This window comes from Hyaena hyaena, unplaced genomic scaffold, assembly GCF_003009895.1.
Source record: "Hyaena hyaena isolate Hyena2069 unplaced genomic scaffold, ASM300989v1 scaffold_504, whole genome shotgun sequence".
Lineage (NCBI taxonomy): Eukaryota > Metazoa > Chordata > Mammalia > Carnivora > Hyaenidae > Hyaena > Hyaena hyaena.
In genome coordinates, this window is record NW_024081137.1 from 373,929 (window position 1) to 397,150 (window position 23,222).

Sequence of the window (23,222 nt, forward strand, 5' to 3'; positions counted from 1 at the left end):
CTGAAGCAGAGAAATCTTCATGGGGTGGGGGGAGGGGTTGTCCATGAGCTGGCCGTTTAAGGATGGGTGGGAGTTTAGGGAAGCAGAGGCAGGAGCAGAGGCTCTAACTCAGGGGCCAGCATGTGGCAGCCAAGGGACAGGAGGGCAGAAGGGACCAATGGTGCTTGAGGCCAGAAAGGCTTAAGTTACAGTCCTGCTTCTGCTGCTGGGTTGCCTGGTGGGGCTTGGGTAAAATCCACATGTCTCCCAAAAAGGGAAAAAAAAAATAAATAAATAATAATAGCTATCCTGCCAGGTCAGTGGAAATATTTGGCAAAGTGGCATATGTAAAGGTATCTTATTTATAATTTAATTTATTTTTGTTTGCATCTGTGTGCATGTGTATGTGTCTAAGACAGTAAGTTGATTAGCTGAGATTAGAAATCTTCTGTTGGGGAGTAAAACAGATGATAGGGAGATTCCCAGCACATTGTGGGGGATTCTGACTACGACATGACCCAGTGAGTGAGAGGCATCATGTAAGCTCTGTGAGTTCAATCTGGCCATAGTACTTCTACGCATTTGATTCAGAGAGAGAGGATAGACAGAGTGGGAAGGTAGATTAGAAGTAGAAAGGAAGCAATGGTAATAAAATATATTATTTTTTTTTCTTTGAAATTCATGTATTCATTCACTCAAGAATACTCAGATCATCACTGAATGGATTCTGGTACTAGACACTGTTTTAGGCATCACACATACAGTGGGGAACAAAACACTTAAAATCCTTATCTTCATGGAGCTTATATTCTAGAATAACTCCTTATTAATATAAAAATATGTATATTCAAAAATAAGAATAAGAAATGTCAAAGAGAATGAAATGTGTTCGAACAAGATGTTTTCAGGGCACCTGGGTGGCTCTGTCGGTTAACCATCTGACTCTTGATTTCGCCTCACGTCATGATCTCATGGTTCGTGAGTTCCAGCCCTGCATTAGGCTTCACACTGGCAGTGTGGAGTCTGCTCGGGATTCTTTCTTTCTGCCTCTCCCCCGCTCATGCTCTCTCTTCCTCTCTCTCTCTTTCTCTCAAAATAAATAAACATAGGGGCGCCTAGGTGGCTTAGTCGGTTAAGCGTCTGACTTTCGCTTAGGTCATGATCTCACGGTTCGTGGGTTCGAGCCCCTCGTCGGGCTCTGTGCTGACTGCCGGCTCAGAGCCTGGAGCCTGTTTCAGTCTGTGACTCCCTCTCTCTCTGACCCTCCCCTGCTCACGCTGTCTCTCTCTCTCTGTCTCCTAGAAATAAATAAAACATTTTAAAAACTAAATAAATAAATAAACATAAAAAGAGAAAGCTTTAAAAAAAAAGAACAAGATATATTTCAAAGGCTGCTGTGTGATTTCTCTTTAACCAGCCCACCCAAATCTTATTCATTCCTGCTTAATCTAACCTTGGGCACGCCTTAGTCTGCTTCAAAGAGGAGGGCTAACATCTTTTCACTGTGTTTTAAATAATGTTCACAGCCTCCCAGTTGTATCCAAACCAATTCCTACTTTTTTTTTCTTTCTGCCTCTGGATCTGAAAGCCCCGGAAGGCACAGCTTGCACACGTTGCTTGCTAGCGTCTTGATTTCGGGCTAACTAGCTCACCTCTCTCCTGAGACACAACAGCCTTGTTTTTCTTAGAAGACTTAAAATGTCCTTCTCTATGCCTGCAATGACTCTGTTCCCCCTTTTCAAATCATCCACTCTGGATTTGTTCTCATTCCTGTGAGAACATTCTTAACTTACTACGAAAAGATTCCTTTGGATGTTAAGAAAGAACTGAGTACCTTTACCTCCTGCGTCATGTTTGAAGTTTAGTTTTAGTAAAAGTTACGTTGCATAGAATTATTGAAGTTACTCATGAGCTAGTCTAGCATCCCTGTCTTCCCTAAACGTTTTCCTCAGTGCATGCTTCCGTGCCTCTTTCTCTTCATTAAAGAAAAACAAGCAAATAGATCTTCTTTTCAATGGGTAGACAGTTGTTTTTTTGTGTGTGTAAGGAGCTGTAGGTGGGAAATATGATTTTTTTTAATTGACAGGTATTTATTATACCCCAAAGAAGCTAGAAACTATTTTTTATTTAAATCCTTTTTTATTGTTTATTTATTTTTGTGAGAGACACAGAGTGTGAGCTGGGGAGGGGCAGAGAGAGAGGAAGACAGAATCCGAAGCAGACTCCAGGCTCTGAGCCCTCAGTACAGAGCCTGAGGCGGGGCTCAGACTCACAAAGTGTGAGATCATGACCTGAACCAAAGTCAGACGCTTAACCGACTGAGTCACCCAGGCGCCCCAGAAGCTAGAAACTATTAATGATGAAAGTGAACTAGAAGACACAAGAACATACCCCATGTGAAGTTATATTACCCAAGGAGATGTAAACACATGGACCTACAAAAATAAACACCATTTCTGTGGCTCTCCCAGTCTATGTTTTTATTGCAGGACTTTGAGCAGAGCCCACATTTACAAAACTCTTAATAATAATCAGTGAGCTGAAAGAACTCTCAGGCTCACAACAGCCCTATGAGATGGCCTCTGTTACAGATGAAAAAATAGGCTCAGAAATCCAGCCTATCCACAGAGTGGTGATGTCAGTGTTTGAACCCAGACTTTTGGACAACACCACAGTAAACAGTTAAATACTAAACTTTGCAGTTCAAATTTTGGATGTCTCAGGAATTTATCAGTGGGAAAAGACAATGTGAGCTGCAATGGGTCACCATTGACTCTATCGAAAAGGTATGCTTGTGACTCGCCTATAATTGTAACTCCTTGCCTCTTCAGAACCTTGCTAATGTATTTTAGAACACTTAAATGTTTGGTCCCTGATGCAGTAGCAAATACATTTTTGAAAATTAGCAGTCACTTTTACTTGGAGCTTGGCATCCCTAAATGACTCATGTCATCATTCCCTTGATTCCATAATGTTGTTTTCCTCACCTTGAATTTATTGACACCAATTCATTTTGCTTTGACATTGGCATTAACAGGGAAGTGGCTTTGCTTCATCCAATTGTAAAATCACCTCCCAAGACTTGATTTGACATTGTCAGGAGGTGGTTATGGTGACAGCAAGGCCACAACAGACAAGAGTGAATTACAGTGATTCCCAGGGAAAAAAAAATCATTAAGAAAAGTTACTGCTGTGTGATTTCAGTAGCTATTTTTCATACTTAAATATCCCTGCTGTTTAAAAATCCTAAGAGGGCTTAGACCATATTTAGAACACTCCTGCCAAGTGTATATAGGAAAAATTAAGTCTCTAAGGAGACATTTAGCTATAGCTTGACAAACAGGAACCTCAAATTATATTTTAGCTGTACACAGAGCTCAAAGGCATTGAAATTCTGCCTCAAAAAAAAAAAAAACATGCATGTGAATTAATGACACAATTATCTTCTCTCAGTCATAGATACTTGGATTCTTAATGCCACATATCAAAGGCCTGTGGTATTGTTCTACCTCCTCCTCAGGATGTGGACTGTTTTACAGATTTGCCTTCAGCACGGAATGGGGCTATATGGATTGTCTTTCACAATTCCCTCATCATTTCAAAGAACAACAAATCCTTTGACCTGCATTCTTCCATATGCCTGTGATGGTGTCTCACCTCCATCCTAGTTCTGCACAGAACAGCTCCCTCTGGATTTTCCTTTAGCCTATGTTCCGAATTTAACTAGTAAGTAACCTCCCAATTAAAAAAAAAGAAAAAAAGAAAGGAAGTCACTAATTTCCTTCAGGACTGTGTCTTTTCCACCTTTGTATCACTCGCATGCCAAGATGATACTGAGGGCTAATCCATTTTGCTTCATGAAAATTGAAGGAGTGCTTCCGGTCACTTGGCTCAGGCGGCCACCCTTGCTTCTTCCCCCTCTGTCCTTCCCTTTCTCAGGCATACACTGCAGCATCGAAGGAAGTAACTCCCGACAAGTCACCATGCCTTTCCTTCTAGTGTTCATCAGGAAAGCAGGACAGGCCTGACCAAAATCATGGTATGCAGGCTGAGCCAGAGTGCCAAAGCTGCTCAGCACCTTTGCCAGATGTCTGCTGTTAGCTTCCTGTCCTGCTCCCTACCAAATATTCCCGCCTGCCCTCAAGATCTCACCTTACCTCTGTCTCCTTGAGCTCAGGAGCTAGTCTTTCCTTCTACTGCCCAGAAACGAAGTGAGGCTATTAAGGGAAAGTTCTGTCCACTTCCCACTCCAGCCTATAGGCTTTATATGCATGTGTATCGATATCTATCTACCAGTCTACTTGTCTGTCTACTAATAACAGACATATGCCCACCATTCAGAAAAAGGAAGAGAACAAAGACACATTGTGTTTACATGTTCAGTAAAATAATTTATTGGGCATCAATTTGGTGCCCGGGACAGTGCCCATTACTGACTTACAACCACAGTGAGCATGGTAGACATGGTGCAGACACACACAAGGAGAGCCCATGAGAGTCTCCCACAGGCTCAAGGCACATGAAATATGTTTTCATGTGCCCTTCCAGGGTAGTTAAGCTGGACTCTGAGCCCCTATACTGGGATGGTAGTGGAAAATTTCATTATAGTCGTCACTGTAAATTTTTTAATATAAAAAAAAGTTTTTTTAATATAACTTATTGTCAAGTTATCTAACGTACAGTGTATACACCTGTGCTCTTGTTTTCGGGTAGATTCCCGTGGTTCATCACTTACATACAACACCCAGTGCTCATCCCAACAAATGTCCTCCTCAATGCTCATCTCCCATTTTCCCCTCCACCCCCATCAACCCTCAGTTTGTTCTCTGTATTTAAGAGTCTCTTATGGTTTGTTTCCCTCTCGGTTTGTAACTATCTTTCCCCTCCTTCCCCTCATGGTCTTCCAGTAAGTTTCTCAAATTCCACATATGAGTGAAAATATTTGGGGCCTTCTTAGGATTGTGGGACTGTGTAGGCACTCTTTTGTCTTTTCTGAGATAATTTGTTTTTGTAGTTTCAAGTTTTTTGTTTAAATCCCAGTTAGTTAACATACTTCAAGATAATTTTTGGACACATTTAGTATAACCAGAAGTTTGACTAGAAATATATGTGAATAGCACAAATCCTGAAATGTGGCAAAATATGGTCACACAGATCATTTCTTACATGAATCACCTTTATCTTCTTCATAAAAGATGACTTTTATGTTTTCAAGTAACAACAGCTCCTTTTATTAACATTTTTAATACCTCCAAAGGACTATACATTCTAGACAATTTGGAAGAAGTGAAAAGTCTAAAGATGAAAATGAAAATTAGTAAAATCACCCGTACTGCCACCAGCCAGAGATAAACACTGGTCGCGTTTTGGTACAGTTTGTTCTAGTACTTCCTCTAAGGTCCGTATTACATAAGGCGTGTGTAGAGATGTAGGTCTGTGCTTTGGGGGATCACGCTGGATAAAGATTTGTGCTGCTTTTCCTCCTGACGTAGCGTCATGCCCTTTGAAATGGTGTTTTAGACTCTGATGTGTGTTGCATCGTGTGTGACTAAGCCTCCCAACGAGCGCCATCTTTCACCTCGGGCAAGAGTAGAGGCTGAACCTTTTTATTAAACTAGACAAGTGCGTGTTCTGATGCCAGATGAGAAACTCTGTGATTTCTCAGCACGGTCTTTAGAGCACCTTGCCTGTGTCTGTGTCTGAAGGTGTTGACCTAAATAGGATTTCAATACATCATTAATGACCGCCTTGGGAAAAGATACCCAGCCTTTGGCTTGTGGGATTCTCAGAGAATTAATTCTTTCTCAACATCAGCAGAGGCTTTTTGTTTTTTCTTGGAGGAGGGGGTGGTGCAGAAGCTGAAAACTTGCGGGGTGTTTGGGCAGCACCTCCTGCTCCTGGGTTGGAGTCATCTGTTATTTCTCTCACGCTGGCTGGGTTGCTATGTGCTGCAAACATTGACTCCTTCAAAACGAACGTGGCTGTTTTTATGATGTTTTGAGCAGTGTTTCCTTGAATGGACAAGAGCAAGTGTCACTCCCATAATCAGTGCTTTGAGATTAGATGAATATGAATAGAACGCTTTCTCTCTGATGTCACAACTTGCTGTACTTCATTACCCACACATGTCTGAGCACCCAGCCGACAGCTCCCACATCGTTTCCGACAGCCCCTTCAGCTCTGCTCCTTGGCCTCATTACACCGAAACCAAGTAGATTGGATGCTGTCACACGGGCATCATGCCACCAACACCACTGTCCCCAGATGGATAGAGACACAGACGCTGGGTAGGCTGAGAGCAGGAAGGCAAAAATGTTTCCGACAGATGGCCTCCATGTTGCCATTTCATTACTGGTTTGCCTCTGTACCTATCCCTGCCTCACAAAAGCAGAGACTAAAGGTGGGCTGTGGGGTGGTGCACTCCCTGTTCCTCTGATAACACACCTTCTGTACTCTGATCAGTAGCAGAGAATGCACATTGCGAGTACACGAGTCACTTTTGAGCAGACAGGCACTGCTGGCCCAAGCCGACCTCGAAGAACTGTTGTGCAGTACACAACAGTTGAATACAAATATTCAAGGACTGCACGATTGACCCCACACTGTCTCAAGACTCATATGCACAGGGGACACATAGATGCGTCTTTGAGGGAAGACGTTTACTTCCATTTTCACTCCAACACCTTGAATTGGATAGGCAGCGATGAATTCCTCACCTGGCAGAGATAGGAGCAAGCACCTCACTCTTCAACCCGGGCTTCTAGCACTTGGCGGGGGGGAGGATTGGAAACGTACTGAACATTAACGAAGTATACTTAGGTTATGTTTTATATTTTTTAAACCACCTCCACGTAATTTATCTTGAGGCCCGCAACAACTGTGAGGTGGGTGAACAGGACAGGCGTTTATTAAACTCGCTCCAGAAGTGAGGAAAGAGAGCCACAAAGAGGTTAAATGATTTCCCCAAGTTCACGCAGCCCATTAACTACAGAGACTAGCCTTGAGTCACAAGTTCTCTTTGCCTTATTCTCTTCACACCTTCTCATGTTTTTAGTACCAGTCAGGAGAAAAACTATTCCTGCTCTGTGTGGGGCACTAGACAAGACGGACAGGCAAAACCAGTCGAGCAAAAACAGGCCCCTGAGTCATCACCAGGACTAATACTGGAGAAGTCCAACTGTCATCACGTATTTGATCATAAAGAAGAGGAATTCCTCACTCTTTGCCTTTTAAGACAATAGGCTTGCCATGAAAAATATGCATGCAAATCACAAAGTTCGAGAGAACTTTAGAAATACCTATGTCAAACTCTTTGCCTAACTCAAACTCTTCGCTAATTCTATCATCAGAATGTAAGCTCCCCAGAAGCAGCTGCATTGTCCACCTGGCTCCCACTATGTGCCCATCATCGAGAACAGTGCCTGGTAGGATGATGGATGGATGGATGGATGGATGGGTAGATGTCACTAAGTGGCTTCATGATATGTCCAAGACCTCACAGCATAGTGACGGCTAGTCAGAACCAGAATTCAGGTTTCATGACTCTTAATGTTTTCTCCACTGTACCATGTCACCAGTCATAGTCAGACACAAGTGAGAAGAGTTGGGGGGAAATGCAGTTAGTATACCCAGAATTCAAAAAAAGGCCATTATTCCACAGTCTGCAAAGTTTCTTCCATACCCAGGAGCTAACCTATAGGTTCAGTTTTATAGCTCCCAGCTCACAACTTAGTATAACAGCCACCAAGGCTGAATAAATGGGTCATAATCATAGCTCTTCATCTCCCTGCCACAAAATCTCAAATGTCTAAATCAGAACTGAATGTTGCACACATGCCTTTGTTATTAGCCTGTTTGGTAGAGGTTATTCACTCTTTGACGTTTCTTTGAAAAGGACGGGAACAATTTGGAACATCTTTCCCTCGGCAATCCTGGGCTTGTTTCAGGTGGTGAAGGTAGAGGTCACTTTATTAATACAACCATCAAGGAAGGCTGTCATGGCAACGCATTGCATCGATCCCTTGAAGTGCCTGAGACAAAGCCAAAAAGAGAAACTTTCAAGTCTATAAATACAACCCAGCATTGCTCAAGCATAGCAGCTCACTGACAGAGCGAACCTAAATGTATAGCTTTGAACAAGACCCAAACAGAGAAAAGAAAACTTCCCTTTTGTAATGTAATGGATCATCATGACCATAACGGGAATAAGTGACCCTTCAGGTCAGAAAAGAAAAGAATAGAGCAAGCAGAAGCATTAAGTTCTGGCTGGTGCCCATTTTGAGCATAGGGATCCTTCTCTATGTCTGCTTTTCCATTCTTTCCAGAAAGGATTAATAGAGGGAAAAGGAATCAAACTCTCATAATTCATAGTTTGACAAGATATCACAGTTTGGGAAGAGGAAATGTGTGTGACAATCAAGGAACCTACAAAAAAGTTAAAGAATTGAATAGCTTTGGGGTTCCAGGGTGGCTCAGTCAGGTAAGCCTCCAACCTCGGTTCAGGTCATGATCTCGTGGTTTGTGAGTTTCAGCCCTGCATCGGGCTCTCTGCTGTCAGCGCAGAGTCCAATTCAGATCCTCTGTCCCCAGCCCCCGACCCTTCCCCTGCTCCCTCTTTCTCTCAAAAATAAAAAAAAAGTCTTAAAAAATTGAATACTTTAGCTACATCCCTGTGGTTCGTTATTCAAGCTAGAAGAAAAATAAGTAGTGAAAGAGGGAGGAAGAAATGCTGCTCATTCTTATTTTTTCACTTTGAAAATTCTGAGTGCTTTTATAAACTCATAGCAACTGTGGAAGCCTATTTATCTACTGTTGTAGCTTGCTTACTGAAGCTGTGATCAGAGCTATTATAACACGTTGCCATTAACTGTTTGGGTCTGTTTGGGTCTAACATTAATACTATAACCTTTCTATCAAGGGCCACAGATCATTTTGGTCACTCCACTTGAAAGCATTCCTGGTATTGAAACATCAGGGGGTTAGAGGTTATATGGTGTGATACTGGACACACTGTAAATGAATTATTTTTATCAGTGGTAAAATTATCCTTCAGAATATGGTCAAGCTATTACCAAAGTAAGATTAGCTTATCCGGTACCTAAGGATATTTTATCATAATAAAAACAATGGTGTCCTGCAAATAGCAATTTGCATCCAGTGCTGGATCAAGTGTTGGATAAGGGATTTAAAAACAAACCTTCTCTGTTTACTGAGGTAACAATACACTCTTAGATTATCAATAGCAGTGAGGAAAAATCAGAACATGTTTAACACAAATACTTCCCAAAATAAGGTCAGAGTTTTCGGTTTGAGACAAATCCACACAGAAGGGCACCAAGTAAAGGAAGTGATAACAGCAAAAAATCCCCAGTTGGATTTTTTAATCGGCAGTGACATGCCAGACGAGATGGCAATGATGCCAAGACTGTGAATGGGTGTTGAGCGTCACACCAGTTCTATCAACTGGTGGTGGATGCCTGAAACTTTACGTTGCAAGGAATCTGGTAGTGCGATGCAAGAGAGTGCCATGGATAAGTAGCTATGTCTTCTCCATGGAGGAAGAGGAAATGGCAGCATGTGCAACATATTTGCTGTTCCCAACCTAGATTTCTGATACTTTTGGTTATATTTCATGTAAGAGCTGATTTGTATTTGGGGCTCTGCCAGAATAGAGCAGAAGCCTAGAAGATGTGAGGGTCAAAGCTATCAACAAACACCTCTGCCTGGGCACAGGGTGGTATGACAGCAGAATAGGTGGTCAATACAAGTGACAGTCAACTGAGGATTACAGAGGTTATTTATACTGTCTTCAGGAGCACAAGGTGCTCACTGTATACCACCACTTACTGCGTTTCTCTTGACTGTTCTATTCTATGTGAAGAGTAGTAATCTACAAATCAAGAGACCTGATTCTAGCTCTAGTTCTTCCCGAAATTGCATTTGGTTTCCTCATCTAGAACTTACTTAGTTTCTGGAGTCTCCTCAAGTTCTGATTTTACTATTTATAACAGAGCAAAGCCGAACAAATTACATGACAAGGTTGATTTTGGTTCCTCTCTCCTCTTCTTTAATTGTGAACAGTACTAAAGGGTCTGTCTTAGATCCCAACCTTCTATATTTACTCCCCTCCAAGTATAATCCACTCTTATATTTCAACTTCAAGGACATACAGTCACCTCTAACTCCCGTGGCTCCACACATAAAAACTCACGATCCTCTGTGGCCTAGAATCACCAAAACATCTTCATTCTCCTTTGCCCAGTATATGTGAGGACAGCTCCTCTTCATTGCCGTGGCTGACACCCCCATCCAGAAAGAACGCCATCGGTTTGCCATCAGCATTTAATTGAAGAGGGATTCTCTGTTGTGGGGACCTGTCCTGTGGATTGCGGGATATTTAGCAGCCTCTCTGGCCTCTGTCCAGTAGCGCACCCTGAGGTGTGACAGCCAAACATCGGCAGACATCGTCAAGTGTCTACGGGGAGACAGTGTCATCCACTGTTGATAAACCACTACTTTAGACTGACAACCAAAGACATCTTTGAAATGTTAATGTTAATGTTAATTCTTTAAATTTCTTCAATCCTTTTTAAAATTATTCCAAAATCCCTTCTACCAGATTCAATCAAGAATCGAATGCTTATTTTTCAATTTCTTTCACCTAACTCAAAGTGCCCTTCCTCTCATACTCTGCCAGTCTGTTTATTTATCCCTAGACAGAGTCAAACACAGCAAGAAAACTTCTAGGCTTAATTTTATACCCTCATCCGATCGCTGCATTTTGTTGACATCTTTTCTTCTCAGGACACTTTATGATCTTTCATTCTCTTCCTGTGGCCTAAATGCTGATATTCTTCTGTGTTCCATCTGGAGGCTTCATTTCTCCTTACTGTCTATCCATCAAGTGGTGGTGATGACCACCACCACTCCTGCTCCACACCTGTATCTCCAGGATGACCCGCTAATTTTTCCAACTAAGAACAAGACCCCTAAGGAAGAGCCTACAGACCTCTCAGAGTCCACAGGTCCAAGAAAAGTGCCTTTTCTTCCCTGGTCAAAGTCTTCCTCCAATCTACATTTCTTAAAAAAATGACATTATAATGCATCCAAATACTGAAAATTACCCATTTCAAATCACCTGTGTCTAAATCTGCCTCTACTCTCTCCCCACTGCTCTAGCCAGACCAAACCCATTCTACAGAAGCATCTGGGTTCCTTGCCTCCAATCTTTTTCTCTGGCCAAGCCTCATCTATTTCTTCCTTTAATGCCCCACCCTGTCTATAGGTCTTTGATGGCTTCCCATTGCCTATTATCTAAACACTGTGTTGTGTTTTATGTAGAACTTAGACAGTCATCAGACCACGACCTACTTTTCTAGTCTCCATTTTCCAACATTCCAGCCATAGCAGTCCACTCACCATTCACTAGTGTGTCCCATGCCTCTCACTCAGGCTCTTGTCAGGAAACGGAAACCGCACTAGGCATTTCGACAGAGAGAATTTATCAAAGGAAATCATTAAACAGGTGTTTTGGAATTTAGAAATGAGAGCCCCTGCAGTCACTCAGAGATAGTAACTGTGTAAGTAGGGAGGAGCATCACTCCTGGGCAGAGGGCTTACAGGGAAGGGGATGGGTTATTAGAAACTAGAAGTACAGGGGGAGACCCTACAGACATGGGAACTGCATCTCCGAGGAGATGTAATGCCTGGCTGCTGCTGGTATCTCTGAAACCAGGCAAGGGCCCCTTGGAGCTGAGCTCAAACTTCTAGGGAAGGAATGCTGCTGGGCTGCTGCTGATAAAGCTGGTTCTGAATAAAGCAATGCACTGGGACCAAATGCTGCTATTGGGATGAAGGGCCTTCGTGGGGCAACAACGTTAGGAAGAGCCATCAAGTGGGAAAAGGGAAGTCCCGTCACCTTCTCCAGTGCCTCTAGTGCCCCCTGTTGGTGGAAGCCAGGAGACAATTTGGAGAAGGAAGGGTGGATTTAGGGTGGAGAGACAATTGCTTAATAACCAGCACTCTACACTTCCCTGTCTCCTCATCCATTCTCATACAGCTTCCCCATCCATAATGCTCTCCCAACCAATATCTGCCCGGAGTGCACCATTGGTCAGATACAGTGTCCTTTCTAACCTTCTCTAATCTTTCCCCAAATAATTATTTACACTAGCATCTCAGTTCCCCTAGCATTTTGCAAATACTTCCTTTATAGTCTTTTTTGGTCTCACAGTTACTTATGTATGTTTGTTTTATTTATTTTCTGCCAAACTGTGAGCTCCTTTAGGCCAGGTGAAGTTACAACCATACCATCTCGAGCAGGGTGCCTGGCACATAACAGATGTTGGCTGAGATGGATGGGATCGATAAAGGCGTGTCAATGAAATTCATATTAGATCACTTCTTGTACATATTTTATCTTCCCAACCAGACTTGAACTCTATAAGAGCAGAGTTCACGCATTATAATTTTTTTTTTATTTTTTCACGGTGTTTAGTACAAGGCTTCATACGCTGAAGAAGAGCTCAGTGATATTTGTTAACCACCTAGTTTATTCGTTAAGCATCACAAATTGGGTTCAAAAAGGCATGAAGATGGAGGATAAATGTATGAATAGCAGGTAAGACCTGTAGTTAGGATGAGATGTGCTTCTAGCCCATGATTCCAACAGAATGCTGTTCACATGCTGAAGCTCTGTGTTTGTGGACTAGCACAATCATGAGACTAAGTGCAAAATGTCTTATAGTGAATTCTAAAGTAATGAAATATATGCTAGGTTTGATTTCTTTCTGTTTACCGCTTACAGAAAAACAGATATCCCCAATCCACAATATTATTAATCCTGGGTTACATCTCTTCCTTGCATATTTATTGAATTTCTCACACTCCCCAACATCAACTAGCAGATTATTTAAATGTACAAAAAGTATTGAATCTGAACTTAATCACCAGCTTCTTGGAAAAAAAAAAAAAAAAGAAAGAAATCTCTGTTCAACTGATTTACATTCAAGACCAAGAAGAAAAATAGCTTTTTTTTTTTTTTAAGGGCAGCAATATTTAATTAACTATTGATTTCTTTTCAATTATTCAAGGCAAGCAATTATCGATATTGATGGAACAGATATTTCCCTACGTCTGGTGCCCAAATGAAAGGAAATATCCCATTCAGCAATCTGTTGCCTGGAAGAAGAAATGCTGAGAATCTTTAACTTTAAATGGAAACAGTTATTTGGATCTCTTTATTCCATGTTGCCCCAATTAGACAGATATTTCCTGAAGTGTAAGCAAAACAAAATCCTGAAAACCTATGTTTGCTTCTCAAGTTAAAAGCAACCATCTTGACCATGGGTGTAACCACTCTACCCACGTAGATTTTGCCTCACAGCTACAGATATTGACATTTTTTTTTAACCATGACACATAAAACACTATCATTTGAGTCTAATATTCAAGATTTCTACCACCCAACGAGAGGTAGCTTATATAATCATTAGAGGCCCTGAAATACTACAGTGTATGTCAATATGTTGAGCCTCAAGGATTTGGTAGGCCTTAATAGTCACTTCTGATATTTACAGACAGCAAGTGTAGGTACATTTGAAAATTATACCAGTGCATGATGCAGCCATCTTAGAGGTTGCCAAAGACTTACTGTGGAAGAAGGTAAAAGAAGGCCCTGCTTAGAGCACTTTGTTATGAACTCTCTGAGTGTCCACTACCATCTTTCCTCAGCTCATTTGCACACAGGGCCTTAGCACATTTGTGTGTTAGAAGCTTCTCTTGAAGATGACATGACTGCTGAACATGATTAATGGACAAGCAACATTCTCTATTGAATTACTACTTGGGAGGGTTTTTTTTTTAATACTTTGCACTTGATAGTAAGTAACATTGTGTGTGTGTGTGTGTGTGTGTGTGTGTGTGTGTGTGTTTAATTCATGTGGTACCCCTGGGGAAATTTGACCATGACATTTTTTCAAAATGAAAAATGTTATAATTTATAAAAATCTACTTTTTCTGCTCTGTCGCCACCCCCCACTCCAGAGTGGTTCTATATATTAAGTGCTTAAGCAGCATATGTTGCTGGGAAGTGTTCTTGACTCTTTTACTCTTTGTTGTTATTTTAATTTCCCTGGGTCCTATTTAACATTCTGCTAAATCAGTGAAACCTTGATTATCTAAAAGAATAGGAGACATGGAATTAATGAGGATAACCAGAACTTTGAAATAAGTAATTATTAGAGATGGAAATTACATGACAGGGACCATGAATGAATTTCAGTATCTGGAATTGCTTGGTTGATTTATTCAAACAGATTCTATTAATTGATGGACAGAGTGAAATTTTGGTAATCAGGGTTTCATCACCGCATTTTTTATTATTTGGGGAAATCAAGGTAACCTTGGACTCTACTCCCCATATTTACAAGGCAATGAATATCCTAATAGGGCTGTCAGGGGCAAATAGGACCGCTCGTCCTCCCTCTCCTCCCACGCAACCACTTTCTCTCTTCTGATCTGGCTGCCGCCTGCCTGGAGCATGCTGCCTGTCCCCTGACCCGTCCCCTCTCCCCTCGTGCTTCCCTGTTGGCTCAGTTTTCCCTGCATGCAGCGGCTGGAATCACCTGCAGGCAGAATGTCCCGCCCCTTAGAGGTTCTTGGTCATTTTAGCAATAATGCTTTGCATTTTAACTACCATTCATCTGGCTTTTAAAACTCTGCATTCTTGTACGGGGCACTCCCCCTTTAAAAACCCGGGAGGTCACAACAGGTCCCAGTTCTATGAAGAGAAGATACTTCCAAGCCAGGAGTATTACAATCCTTCGTATTCAATAGCCTGTAATGGACAATGATATCATCCAAGATTGCAGCAAAAAAAAAATCTATCCGAAAAGGACGAATATGATTAAAAAAAAAAAAAAAGGCAGCAAACTACATTCGTTTGGAAATTGGAGTCACACGCTTAGTTTCTGTGGGGGGGGGAGGGGGGAAGCACAAGATCGATAGAGATTTTTTTTTTTAGCTGAAAAACACGATGTACTAGATGAACTTAAATTGATTCTGCTTCTCCTCCCCGCGCCCCGCCCCACCCCCACCCCTCGTTCTGCAGCGAATGTCTGCGACAACGAGCTCCTGCACTGCCAGAACGGAGGGACGTGCCACAACAACGTGCGCTGCCTGTGCCCGGCCGCGTACACGGGCATCCTGTGCGAGAAGCTGCGGTGCGAGGAGGCAGGCAGCTGCGGCTCCGACTCGGGCCAGGGGGCGCCCCCTCCCGGCTCCCCCGCGCTGCTGCTGCTGGCCGCGCTGCTGGGCACAGCCAGCCCCCTGCTGTTCTAGGCGGGCCACCCACCAGCCACCAGCCAGGTCGGGGGGCGCGCGTGTCCCCGCCCGGGGAGGGGGAGCCAACGTAACGCGAGCATTCGCTGCTAACATAGGAAACACACACTCAGACACCCCCACTCCAACACCGTGTACAAACTAAGGCCTAACTGAACTAAGCCATATTTATCAGCCGTGGACAGCACAGCCCGAGTCAAGACTGTTAATTTCTGACTCCAGAGGAGTTGGCAGCTGTTGATTTTACCACCGCAAATCACACGGCCAGCTGCAGAGCATATTGCCCATCGGAAAGGCTGCGACAGCCCCCGAAACAGGAAGGACAGCAAACAAGTCAAGCAACCCAAAAACAGTCGCTACTCTCCCGCGGGGTGCCCCAGCACCACTGGCCCGGTGTGTGGACCAACCAAATAGAAGCATTCTTTGCTGGCAGTGCACTGTGGGTATAAGGAAATCTGTTACAAGCTGCCATATTGGCCTGCTTCAGTCCCTGAACCCCTTCCTTCCAACCTGTGCTTTAGTGAACGTTGCTCTGTAACCCTTGTTGGTTGAAAGATTTCTTTGTCTGATTGTTAGTAATGCACATGTGTAACAGCCCCCTCCAAAAGCTCAAGCCAGTCATACCCCGTATATCTTAGCAGCACTGAGGCATCCCGGTGCGAGCACACATCCACTGTCCAAGAGTGGCTATAGGAAAAAAAAAAAAAAAAAGTGTATCTATCCTTTTGTATTCAAATGAAGTTATTTTTCTTGAAATACTGTAATATGTAGATTTTTTGTATTCTTGCCAATTTGTGTTACCAGACAATCTGTTGATGTATCTAATTCGAATCAGCGAAGACTGACATTTTATTTTGTCTTCTTCTGTTCTGTTTCGTTTCATTGTGCAGAGATTTCTCTGTAAGGGCAACGAACGTGCTGGCATCAAAGAATATCAGTTTACATATATAACAAGTGTAATAAGATTCCACCAAAGGACATACTAAGTGTTTTCTTGTTGCTTTAACACTGGAAGATTTAAAGAATAAAAATTCCTGCATAAATGATTTCAGGAATTTGTATTGCAATTTCTTAAGATGAACGGAGCAGCCAGCGAGCAGTTCCACACTCACTTTACTGGTTTCTCTGTGGACTGAATACATTCAGCTGACGAATTTAGTACCCAGGAAGATGGATTGATGTTCACTAGCTTGGACAACTTCTGCAAAATATGAGACTACTTCCACTTGGGAAAAATTATAACAGCAAAAAAAAAAAAATTCTAAATGATTGCCAAGATTATGCCAAAGCCTGTTGGCAAAGTACTAAGAGACTTTGATTTTTAAGTCATGCTATTTTCACAGATTGATGTGATCGTGTGACTCTAGGGATGCTGATCTATGTATCTTTGCAAAGTACAGTGTTTACATGGAGTATCATGAGAGGCAACCTGGAGAACCAGGAAATTCGCAGGGAAATTGAGTGATTAGCAATTTGAATATATTCAGACTTAGTATTTAGAAGAAATATCAAAATATACAGCAGCAAGTAGACATGACTGCTGTTCCTGAGAATAAAGTTTGTTTTAAGTACCACCCAAGGTGTAATAAATTGTTTCTGCCTTTTATCAGGCCAGTTGCTGTGCAAGACAGGAAGGGGAGGAGGGTGCGGGAACCCTCGCGAAGTTTCAAAGCGGCTCGAAGGGGGTGTGTTCCGTTTCCGGCACACGGTTGTCTGAAAGGTTACAAGTGTGTTAGCAGCAGCATCTCCTGGAATCAAAAACAATTTTCCGCCCAAGCCGGAGTCTTCTGGACAATGAAGTCCACCCTGACTCGGTAGAGCAATAATCCACGAGAGTGTTAGATTAGAAGCCTGCTTCCGGTCTGAATTCTTCACCCTGCCATGGGGGCGGGGCGGGGGGGTCTTCTGATAAATAACCTGGGTCGGAACTAGACGAAGGAACATCAGGTCTTACTAGTTTCGTTCCCAGAAAAGCCAATTCAAAAAAGGCAATAAAGGGTAAACAGGTAATGCCTGTGCTGCCTGCCACCCCACGTCTAAGTCGATTGAATGTTTGTTATTCAAGCCAACAGTCTCTTTTGATGTAAGAAATAAGGAAAGATGGAAATAAATTCGAGCTCGGGCTTAGCACCAGAGTGTCCGACCAGAAATTGGAGATTTACATTAGAAGCATAAACAGCAAATTATATTTCCGACTCACCAAAGAATACACATGAAAATGCTGATAACATACAGAGTTTGAGATTACTTATAATGAGGTGGATGCCTCATATTAAAATTGGAATTTAGGTTGTCTTATAGTTTATTAGCACAAACCAAAGGCAGACTGTGTTATTTCTAGCAACGATGCACTTTATCATTATCCACTCATGGCTTTGTCACACAGCTCAGGAATCAGACTCCGCACATTTCAATACATGGGATTCCAAAAGCTAATTCTAAAATTTAATGAAGGCTTGCTCTAAATCAGTTCATCTGCATTTTATCTTTATGAGGCTATAAGAATCTAAATTGATGAGGAATATCTTGTGTTCCATGTATTTAGATATAGTTTTCTGAATTTCCTGAAGTGATGTGATCTGCTTTTAATAAAAATTCACTTTTAGGTATATAACAAATGGAAATGAAATTTTCTTTTAAATCTGGATTCTCAAGTTCTTCTAAAGGGTTTATTCCTTTGAAGAAACCCCAACTCAGTGGATTTTTATTCAGCTGCTGCTTTCAGCATTCTTGCCAAGTGGGGTCCATCTGCAATATTATGTCTTTGAGAACAGGATTGGGGTGAAAAGTGGGTACTAAGTTGTTCACGTACTTAAGGTCCTAATTTTTGCTTCGCCACCTTTCCCGCAGATTAAAACTATAATTCCTTCCATCAACACCATTAATCAGCATAAAACTTCAACAAAATTTTTATCCAAAGGTTCAGCCCTACAGAAAGTATTTCTAGGACAGTAACTGGACTGCCCTGCTGTGATATGGAAGTGATTCATTTCTGTCTCTGTTCCCGCCTAGAGGATGTACTTTATAGTCCCAGCAAAGAGGGGCCCATTCGGACCCTCCTCTCACTTGGTCTCAGTAGCCGGGAACCTCGTGTTCCCTTTCCAGATGGCCTCTACCCACTTACAGGGCACGTATGCACCTCTTCCAGGGGCCCAAACTTCCAAAGGCCAGCCGCATCAGGACTGCATATCCCTGGACACAGGGGTGGCCGATGGTGAGTCTGTGTGGGTAGGTAAGCGACTCGGTCCTGGGAGTGTACGTGGGAGAGTTCACGCACGAGTGAGAAGCCTGTTGCTGTGAAGACCAGAGCTTAGGAATGGCAGGAAGGGGTCTAAAGCGTGCGAGATAGAGACGGGGGCTGCCTCGGGGCCAGGGCCCAGTGCAGAACTCTGAGCAGACTAAGGATTATAAATCTACAACTGGGCTTCCACTTCTTAGGAAAGCATTTGCATCAGAGTGGCAGATTGGAACATATTTTATTCAACACTGTGTTAGCTTAATGTATAACTTTTAAATATTTAGACATATGGCACATGGGCCTCCATTGGTACCTATGTCCTGGCCCCCACCTGGTGGATCTGTCTGGAGGTAAACACGGCACGAGGCGCCCTTGCATTAAATCACTGTGTTGGCACAAATCACTCACGCCGGTAACAGAAAGGTACAGGTTGGAGAAGGCGTGGGCCACAGCTCAGCAGTTGCTGTAGTGAATGATCCTCTCACCTTTTCTCAGACCTGTGGCCTTACTGGAATTATTTGAAGTTTTGGATGGACCAGGGGCAGCTGTGGGAAACTCTGAAGTCAGATCTTTTGTCCCATTGCCTTCCTTCTCCACCAGCAATAACCCAGTATTACTGGGATGTAAGGACCCCATATTCTGAAATAGGTGCTCTGCGCTATATGGGATATGAGTTGTTGTACTTCATGTGTTGTTAAAGACTAAAATTACAACAACAACAAAACCCAACAAACAAAAACCTGTTCAGCAGTTTCTTTGCTCACAGGATTGCACAGAATATGTGGGAACTTTGGACTATGTGTTCTATATATTTGTTACATATGGGACTCTGTATCTTATGATCTAGGGCAATTTAAAGTTTCAGCTTTAGAAATCTGAACTAGAATTCCTTCCTCACCATGCTTATTCCCAGTCTTTATCAGCAAGGATGAGAATGGTGGCAGCAATCAATCTACAAGTTAGCACAATATGAATAACCAGGTAAAACTGGATTTTTTTTTTTTTTTGGCAAATACAATTGGAAGGCCTTTCGTGATATATAATAATGAAAAATAGACAGAAGGAATACTCCCAGAATTTTGATCCAGACATCTAGTTATGAGCAATCCTTTCTTTGCCTCAGGAAATCAGGACTAGATTCTAATCCATTTTCTGTCTAAGAAATATCAAATGGTGATCTGGCACAGACATTTCTATAATTCTTACCAGATCCATAGAGAAGAGTTTTTCCCTTTTAACTACATTTTCATTTTTTCTTACATTAAAAAGTAGCATTTCCTTTTAGTTACCCAGAACAGATGCCAATAAGCTCCCAGCATAAGCTACACGTAAACATGATATCAGGTCAGAGAGAATTAAGAATGCCAGCCATCACATTTTGAATCTTCACCAAAATCTTGGGAACATGGAGAACTTTTCCTCTTCACAACACCTGGGAAGGTGTGACTCACATATTATCATCTTCATTTTGCTTCTGAAGAATCAAATAACTGAGAAACAGATATATCCCTGGTATAAATCATATTACTGCATTTAGCTAGAAGTGAGAAAACAACATCTGTGAAAAACTCACATTAATATTTTTTTAAATGCAATTGTTTGAGATAGGTTATGGCAGAAAAATTCTGCTCCTTACACGTTTTTAGGGTAGGTCCTGAAAAAGTCTAGCAAGAAAACCTAAATGATTCTAAGGGCGTCGTTCACATTGGTACAAGTTGAGCATCTAACAGATGCCAGGATCCCTCTTCTACCTTCTCCTGTCACCCAAGAGCTGTTTTTAATTGATGGACGAATTAAAATAGAGTAGTAACATTTAAAATTATGTGATGTTTTTATTAACCTGAAACGATAGCTGGTAAAATGGGCCATTATTCTGAGACCTAATTATGTTAACGCTGAAGATTCAGCAAGGCTGGCTGAAGCGAACTGCAAAAAATTGGAAGTAAAAATAATACCCATTTTCTTAACACTGTCCCAGTTTTGCAGGGGCATCCCTTTTAACGATTATTTAATTAGTGAAGGATGAATTGTATGTGAAAAAAAAAACCAACTAGAAGAGAGAAAACATAATTACTACCTCTCCTACATCTGTCTGAATAGACTGAAAATCCCTGCGTGGCAAGAATGTGTCAAGTTACGTTAAAGACATAATGTGCCATGCTGTGTATCCTCCAGCCGCCCTGCCCTTGATATGACCACGTTACAGCTTTACTCTTACAAGGAGCAGTCATTCTAATCTAACAAAAGAAGGAAAATGGCAGAAAATCACACACCTGAAGTCCTGTTAAGAATAGGTGATTCTTTTTGCCCCAGGCAGGCAAGAACATAATGTCATTTTTGTTCGTTTGTATTTGTGCTCTGAAGGGGGGCTGCTCCTGTGGGGGAATGGCTTTCCCTCTGCTGGTGTGAAACACGGCAAGAAAACATTCTCCGAGGAAATAGCATTTCAAAATTTACCAGCCGTGCCTACCCCATGAAGCCCTGAGTAATTGTTTTGGCTTGCATGGTGTGTGATAAACACCTAAAGGCAGAGATTAGTGTCAGCCCTCTCGATCTCTTTTTCCCCTCACTGGGGAGGAAAAAATGGGTCCAAATATGGAGGGTGACATTTGCAAGAATGCTTCCGTCGGTTGATGCCTAATTATGAAGACCCCAGCTAAATATTTAGGTTTATTAAATTAATAGTGTGACAAGCATTGGAGCAGTTTTACAGCCACTTAAACTCGTGTTTACATCCTGTGTAATTACAATTCATAATTGGGAAAGCAGTCAAATCGAAATGCATTCTGATCAATGGTTCTTTCTGCCACCTACACCCAGCAGCACACATTATTGCAAGGGACTCTTAAAAGTGGGACTTCTTTCTACACCTAGACTTCAAACCAGATTTGGGGAGGGCAATGGATTGTGTGTGTGTGTATGTATGTATATACATATATATGTATATATATGTGTGTGTATACATGTGTGTGTGTGTGTGTGTGTCTTTTTTTTTCTGGGCAGAGGAGCTATTACACTTTTTTTTTTTTTGAGAGAGAGAGAGAGAGAGAGAGAGAGAGAGAGAGAGAGCAAGTGTGGGAAGGGCACAGAGGGAGAAAAAGAATCCTAAGCAGGCTCCAAACCCAGCACAGAGCCCGTCACAGGGCTCAAGCACATAACTATGAGTGAGAGCATGACCTGAGCCAAAATCAAGAGTCAGACACTTAACTGACTGAGCCACCCAGGCCCTCCACTCAATTTGGTTTTTAATTTACAAAAGGCCTAAAAGTATAAGGATGACTGCTTCAAAACCTAAGATTGAGATTTACCCCATATATGGACATTCTCTTTAAATTTGTTTTTTTTCAGTGCTTATTATTTTTGAGAGTGACGGATAGAGTGTGAGCAGGGGAGGGGCAAAGAGAGAGGAAGTCACAGAACCCAGAACCCGAAGCAGGCTCCAGGCTCCGAGCTGTCAGCACAGAGCCTGATTCGAGCTTAAACTCAGGAATCATTAGATTGTGACCTGAGCCCCTGGAAGTTCTCTTTAAATAATAAATTGTTAACAGGTGATGAGTGAAAATAACATGAAGGTATTTGAAAGCACATGTTTTCCAGAAATCAGCTCTTTATTCATTTTGTACTGACCTTATCTCTCCTAAGCTGCTAAGGGCATCTATATTCTCTTTTGAAGATCCTATTTTAACATGTGCATCGTTGTTCTGCAAGCCAGGCAGGAGGTAAAAGTGAAGATGGCCTAGAGCAGGAATGTAATGTCAGGGACAAATGATCCGAGTGTCTTGGCAGATTTAGGTGTGTTTCTCATGGCAGCTTGTAACCAAATGGAGATTCACATCCTCTGGATCAGCAGATGGGGACACCTTCCTTTAGGGTGTGAAGGATATTAGTGGCTCCATTAAGAGTTCTAAATAAAGCTCTTGGGAGAATCTCAGTTCGTAAGTAATTTAAGTACTTGCATTAAAACATTTATAACAGGGGCGCCTGGGTGGCTCATTGGTTAAGCTCTGACTCTTGATTTCAGCTCAAGTCCTGATTCACAGCTTATGAGATCAAGCCCTGTGTCAGGCTCCATGCAGACAACTCGGAACCTGCTTGGGAGTCTCCGTCTCCCGCTTTCTCTGTCCCTCCTCAGCTCTCTCTCTCTCCTCTCTCACACGTACACTCAAAATAAATAAATTTAAAAATTTTTTAAATGTTTATAATAAAGGCCTCATACTTCATATTCAGTTCCAATTAAATGATAACTAAACTCTGTCTGTTGGACACATACCATTTTTCATTTGATCTGAATATGTGCATACTTCCATGTAAATTCTCACAGTGATGCACACAACAATATTTGCATTTGTAATCACATTAGGGCTACCCCTCATTAAAGGCAGATAGCACTTGGCTTGATTTGAGACTCACCTATTAGAGGTTGTTACCACATAGATTTGAATCCCTCTCCTTTAGCCAGTTTCTGTCACCTGAAATACTCTCACACTCTGAAAAAGTCTGAAACGATATGAGTTCTGATTCTGTCCTCTGATTTGTCTGTTGCGGACATTTTGCTGGAAAGGGCTCAAACTGTTTCTTTTCCATACTTGTCCTAACATTTTGAAAAATAAAGTACATGCCACACCGGGACACAGTTGGGTTGAATGGCACGAAGCCATTTTCTTTT

At 42.1% G+C, this 23,222-nt stretch overlaps 1 protein-coding gene across 4 annotated transcripts in view; it reads left to right on the forward strand.

Annotated features, from left to right (window-relative positions):
* The window catches only part of NTNG1 (netrin G1), a 318,789-nt gene extending 302,425 nt beyond the window's left edge, over window positions 1-16,364 (forward strand). For all 4 annotated transcript variants that reach the window (XM_039254980.1, XM_039254976.1, XM_039254978.1 and 1 more), the window contains one exon: window positions 15,089-16,364. In XM_039254980.1, coding sequence (XP_039110911.1) covers window positions 15,089-15,318 — 230 coding nt within the window. In that variant the 3' untranslated portion in view covers window positions 15,319-16,364. The remainder of the gene's footprint in view (window positions 1-15,088) is intronic.
* The last annotated feature ends 6,858 nt before the right edge of the window (window positions 16,365-23,222 follow it).